This window comes from Asparagus officinalis, chromosome 6 (assembly GCF_001876935.1).
Source record: "Asparagus officinalis chromosome 6, Aspof.V1, whole genome shotgun sequence".
Lineage (NCBI taxonomy): Eukaryota > Viridiplantae > Streptophyta > Magnoliopsida > Asparagales > Asparagaceae > Asparagus > Asparagus officinalis.
In genome coordinates this window covers 53906192-53912911 of record NC_033799.1, presented here as the reverse complement: position 1 = coordinate 53912911, position 6720 = coordinate 53906192, and the positions used below count along the sequence as shown (strand labels likewise).

Below are 6720 nucleotides of genomic sequence, written 5' to 3'. Positions count from 1 at the left end.
TTTAGGGTTAATTTTAGAAAGCCCTTAGTTATGATGGATGCCTTACAAAACTTCGTCAACTATTTTAATTTAAGAACCCCCCCCCCCCCCCCCAAAAAAAAAAAAAAAAGTTTGGGCATACTATAGATAACCCAATCAGCTTTAAAATTAGAGAATATTCCCCTCATCTATGCAGTGTCTAATAAAACATCCCTTAATTTTTCGTACTTTTCTCACCAAAACACCCTATAACGTCATTTCAAAATCTAAAATAACTATAACATCTTTTTAAAAATCAAGCCATTCAGTTTTAAAGAAACCATAACCTATAAAAAGATCTTAATCAATTTACAATATTTTTTCCCTCTTCTTCTCTCTTTCTCTTATCCTAAAGAAATCAAAGTATTCTATTTATGATTGACGAGTATTTTGGTATTTTCTTTATCGCCTACTTGTCAATTGACGTGTGTGACGCCCCATGGTTCACAAAAGGCTATAGTCCCAGGTGAAACCCGGATTGTCAAACCTGCCAAGCACCAAACAACATGCTATGACAAGTTTTACCATCACAATCACTATCTCTCTAGTGAAAACAATAAATAGGTGAAGGTACAGACAGGTAAAAAATAGAAATAGGACAACACTGGATATACACAGAAGAAGTATAAGAAAAAAATCAATAATGAGCCCAACTGGTATAAAATAGACATATCTCTGAGTCTGAACTGAATCTCAAATACAATGAGTCACATACACTAGTACAAAACTGATCTGTCCAAACAGTTATTAGAACCGTTTGGACAAATCGAAATATCCCAAATGGTTCAAAACGTTTGGGTTAATTATTCCAAACGGTTACAACCGTTTGGGCTATTAAATAATCCCAAACAACGCTTCCAAACGGGTTAAACTGTTTGGGATATTTGAGCCCAAACGGGTTAAAACCGTTTGGGAGTTATGTTAGGGTTAAAAAAATTTGCCAGGAATTTTTATGACCCGCGCTTCCTCCCCAAATTTCACCCGCGCGGCGCCAACAAATTTCATCGATATCTAAATACCAAATTTCAAGTCCTCCCCAAATTTCACTCGTGATCTTCGCCCTCTCCTCTCTCGTCTACTCAAGTCGATCTTCGCCTCCGCCTCATCTTTGCCTGACGCACCTCCGACTCATCTTCGTCGCCCCCCGCGATCCTCTGCCACTCATCTTTGCGCCGCTCTCGCCGCCTCCCCCTCCGCCACGTGCCTCCATCGCCTCCTCCTCCGCCGTGTGCCTCCACCGCCTCCTCCTCCGCCACGTGCCTCCATCGCCTCCTCCTTCGCCGTGTGCCTCCACCGCCTCCTCCTCAGGTCGCCCCTTTAAAGATTTCTCTCGAAGAGCAATTTTGATGTGAAATTTTTTTTTCCTGTTTTAATTTTTGAGATTTGGTTTCCTGTTACTCAAATCGATTTTCATTTCCTGTTTTAATTTTTGAGATTTGGTTTCGAGATTGAGGAAGAGACGTGTTTATATTTAACAAGGTCTCAATTTCCTTTCAAATTGGGGAAATATCATATATTCAGATTGTTAATTTTTGATTTTTTTATTCTTTTTTAACATTCAACATGTTTGGAGTGAACCCTATGATTCTATCAAAAGCCAAGGTGAATTTGTTGCCCGTTAGAGCTAAGAACTGGTTATAGCAAGCTTATATTTGATATTATTAATAATAAATTCAGATCTATTTAATAAAAATGTTCCCAATCGAAGTATTTCTTTCTAGAAGCATTAAGCAATCAGTATTAGTAGCAGAAAGTATGAGTTTAAGATAACATACAACGGAACTTTTTTTGATGCTTCATCGTCACTCCTGTCAGCACCAGTTGATACCTTAAATTTTAAATTCTCCCCATCTAAGATAGGTATCTGTTCAGTTGCTGCAAGGGAAAAGAAGTGAAAAATAAATATTCAATTTCAAAATAATTGATCTTCAATAGTATCAATTAGATTCTCAGAAAGCACTGTCCAAGAGAATAATAGGAGTTGGAGCTATAAATGATACTCATTACCCAACAATTCAATCTGCGTGTTGGATAAATCAACAAATGACAATAGTACTTGGAGTAAAATCCTTATAGGTTTGGGTCAAGTTTGTATATAAATCAGTTACTTTTTGGCTTTTAATTGTAACCCTATATTCGAAGCAAAGTAATGATCATGCTTAGCTTATTCCTAAATCCATGTTTTTAGAAGTCGTTACTAATGAATTATTTTATTTAGGTTATCATGGCTCGTAACTACATCAGAGATAAAGATTGGATGTACGTGGGTCGTGCAGAACGCATGCAATCTATTTTCGTTAATGGAGTTAGTGCTTTCATGGACTTTGTACGTAGACACGATATGATCCGACACGGGAGACTCATTTGTCCATGTAAATTATGCGCGAATAGGTTGCATCAATTGGAGGAAGAAGTAGAACTTCACATTGTGAAGAATGGTTTTGTTAGCGATTACAAAACTTGGGTATATCATGGACAAATTGAAGGTCTCATTGATGCAGATGAAGAAGATCAAGAAGATGACAACTTATTTATTGATGAGGAAATGGAGGAAATGGTTGAGGTAGCTCTTGGTAACACTAACCCTGCTGAAGATCCTCCTTCCGGAGGGCATCGTGAAGACAATTATGATAAGTACATGAATGATGCTAAGAGGCCCATTTATGAGAATGCAAAACACTCCACGTTGTCATGGTTCGTCCATCTATTCCAGATTAAATGTCTAAATAAATGGAGCAACTAGTCATTTACGATGCTCCTCAAGTTTCTTAAAGATTTTATGCCTCCGGGGAACCATGTGCCTGATAGCTGGTACGAAGCTCAAAAGATAATGTCTAATCTGGGTCTGAAGTGTGAGATGATACACGCATGTCCTAATGATTGTATAATTTATTGGAAAGAAAATTCAGATAATACGGAGTGTCCTACTTGCGGAGAGGCTAGATATAAGAAGAAAGTACATGGTCAAAAGAAGGATATACCTATCAAGATAGTACGATATTTTCCCATTACACAGAGGCTGCAGAGGCTATTTAAGTGTAAGAAGACAGCGGTGGCGATGACTTGGCATCACCGTGCACGTCCAAGTGAAAATGGACGAATGAGTCATCCTAGAGATACGCCTGCATGGAAGGATTTTGACAGTAGGCACCCAACATTTAGTCAGGAACCTCGTAATATCAGGCTGGGATTGGCTAGTGATGGCTTTTGCCCCTTCAGCTTTAAGGGCAATCCCCACAGCACATGGCCCGTTGTGATGATGATTTATAACCTCTCACCGTGGTTGGCTATGGACCAATCATATTTCATGATGCCTCTTCTTATTGATGGTCCAAAGTCACCGGGAAACAATATTGATGTCTATCTTCGACCTCTTATCGAAGAGTTAAAGTCTTTATTCATTGATGGTGTGGATACATATGATGCAGACACGGGGACAAACTTCACCATGCGTGTAGCCTTAATGTGGACAATCAATGATTTTCCTGCGTATGGAATGCTATCTGGTTGGTCTGTACATGGTTATACTGCATGTCCTTACTGTCATCTCCAGACAACATCGAAAAGACTACCCTTTAGCAAAAAGACTTGTTATTGCGGCCATCGGCGCATGTTGGATGAAAATCATCCGTACAGAGATGATATCATCCACTTTGATGGTACTAAAGAGAATCGCCCGCGCCCAAACCCATTATCTGGAGAGGATATACTTACTCAGTGGAATGATAAAAACAACTTGACTTTCAGAAAAGTTAAGGGAAGGCAAGAAACACCATAGGGATGGAACAAGAAAAGTATCTTCTTCGAACTACCCTACTGGAAGACAAATAAAGTGCGGCACAATCTAGACGTTATGCACATTGAGAAGGGAGTATCTGAGCACATACTTAACTTACTTCTCTGTAAAGATGGAAAATCAAAAGATAACCTTAAAGCTCGAAGGGATCTGCAGGCGTGGAACATTAGAAAAGAGTTGCATCCTATACCGAAGGCAGGCAATCCTGACCAATTTGTACTCCCTAATGCTGTGTATCACATGTCACTAGATGAAAAGAAAAAGTTTCTTCAGGTGTTACATGAGTTGAAGGTTCCTACGGGGTTTTCAGGATCATTTAGTAAGAAGATAAAGATTGTTAAAGGCAAGATCGAAGGGTTGAAGAGTCATGATCACCATATTATTATGGAGCATCTTCTTCCACTCTCTCTCAGAACTTCTCTCCCTAAATCAGTCGGTTTAGTGATCAATGATTTTTGCAGATTCTTTCGGGAATTGTGTGCTAAAAACATCGAGGATGATAAGTTGAAGAAGCTAGAGGCTGAAATTCCCTTAATTTTGTGCAAGCTTGAGCGGATTTTTCCACCATCATTCTTTGATATCATTATACACCTGACTGTTCATCTTGCAACCGAGGCTAGGCTTGCCGGACCAGTACAATATCGATGGATGTACCCCATCGAAAGGTACAGGATGATAAGTTGAAGAAGCTAGAGGCTGAAATTCCCTTAATTTTGTGCAAGCTTGAACGGATTTTTCCACCATCATTCTTTGATATCATTATACACCTGACTGTTCATCTTGCAACCGAGGCTAGGCTTGCCGGACCAGTACAATATCGATGGATGTACCCCATCGAAAGGTACCTTTAGTTTTACAGTTAACGTAATCGATATATTTTTATTTTACATATTTTTATTTTATATCTTGGATGTGGTGATTTAGTGTAAGCTTTTGTAGGTACCTTCTCACTCTGAAAAATTATATTCGCAATAGAAATCGACCAGAGGGTTCTATTATGGAAGGTTATCTGCTAGAGGAAGTAACCACTTTTTGTTCCCGTTATCTGGATGAAGACATTGAGACAAAACTCAACAGACCTCTTGTGATTCATGACGGACCATCAAAAAAGCCATATTACAATAGAATGAATCTCGCATTTATCAACAAGATTCATCGCTTTATCCTTCTCAATATCGAATGCCTTGGAGAAGTTAGAGAGTATGTCTATTTCACATAATGCTATATATGTTTATATGACATAATATAATTCTCACATTACCTACTCTTTTTTGACTTTAGAATACAGAAGGATGAAATACGTGTAATGCATAGTAATTGGAATGAGGCACAAGTTGAAACACATCATCAGGACAATTTTTGCAATTGGTTTAAACATTATGTAAGATTTCTATTTTCTTATTTTTTGACTTATTCATTCAATTTAATCTAACATCTTTATGTAATTGCCGTATTGACCTTTTTGCCAGAGCCGATTACCGACTGTAGAATCGATATTAGATAAGGATCTTGGATATTTGGCTACACTTCCAGATGCTGAAGTTAAATACTATAAAGGATTCGGTGTTGGCGGTTACAAGTTTGAAATCAAGTCTATAGAAGAATCTCGAACCACCCAAAATAGTGGAATTGCAACCCTAGGCACAAATGATGAGATATACTATGGGTACCTTGATAACATACTTGGTATCAACTATCTAGGACGAGCAGGATGCATTTATGTCTTTCAGTGTGTTTGGTATGATATGAAGACTGGAACTGGTAAGTGGAGAGACAATTACGGGACTTGGGTAGATGAATATGGATTGACGAGTGTAAACACCACACGTTTTTCCTTTGAGGACGATCCATTTATATTTCCAGAACAAGCATTTCAAGTATACTACTCGAAGTGCTTGAGGCATTCGGGGTGGAGTGTTGTATGTCGATGGAGGCCCAGGGATACTTACGATGTCCCACAGTTCATAGATTCAGAGGTCGTCGAGGTCAACGATGACGAAGAATTTGAGCAGGGAGGGGTTGTATGTCAAGATAAATCTCCTGAATATGATAAAATTTCATGGGTTAGGAATGATTTGAATAGTGAAATACTTGTAGATATTCCTACAACTTCTAGGGAATCTGTAGAACCTAACATTTCTGTAAAGCGAAAAAGGTAACCTTTATCAAAAGCATGTTGTTTAAAATTATATATTCAACTTGATAAATATGTCTATTTCACATATATCTTATATGAAATGTAAAATTCTTTATAGGGCTTGACGAATATGTCTGGAGTTCCATCACGGAGCAAATCGCGTAGACTACTACAGCGCGGAGACCTGCAGCGTCAGGTGAGAGAGCGTAGGAGAGAACTTGAATCTGCTGTAGATACACAGCGCGAAGACCGGCAGCGTCAGGTGAGAGAGCCTAGGAGAGAACTTGAATCTGCTCATGTTGCTACCGCCATACCTAGCATTGGGGAGTCTACTCCAGTTAGAGGTAACTATTTATTTTTCTTTTGATTCTGTTTTAACATGACACCTAATCTTTATCCTTTACATATAAAAATCTAGTCAGTTGCAACAATGTTTTTTTATTTGCAATCTATCTCCTACACAGATATAGACGCAAATCAACAAACACCTACACAAGAAAATGATTTACAGACAACTCCCCCTTCACACTCCATACCTTCTGGACAATCGTCAGGTCAGTATCTTCTTCATTATCTTTTGGTGATTAATGTGCTTTTTGCTAAGAAATGCTTACATAATGCTTCTATCTCTTACATAATTTTGAAAGACTTCTTTACAAGTTCACGTAATATTAGCATCCCAATTTTGTCATGTAATCATCTTACCCACACATGTGCACCGGTTAAAAATTTTGTCATGGGGCGGTTCCCTCGCAAACCATGAAAAAAA

The 6720-nt window shown here is 38.4% G+C and overlaps 1 protein-coding gene across 1 annotated transcript in view; it reads left to right on the top strand.

Moving 5' to 3' along the window:
- LOC109846199 overlaps positions 2243-6720 on the top strand; it is a 6087-nt gene continuing 1609 nt past the window's right edge. Inside the window, exons 1-3 of the mRNA XM_020415422.1 lie at positions 2243-2344; positions 6070-6295; positions 6416-6616. Of these exons, the coding sequence (XP_020271011.1) occupies positions 2243-2344; positions 6070-6295; positions 6416-6616 (529 nt within the window). The remainder of the gene's footprint in view (positions 2345-6069; positions 6296-6415; positions 6617-6720) is intronic.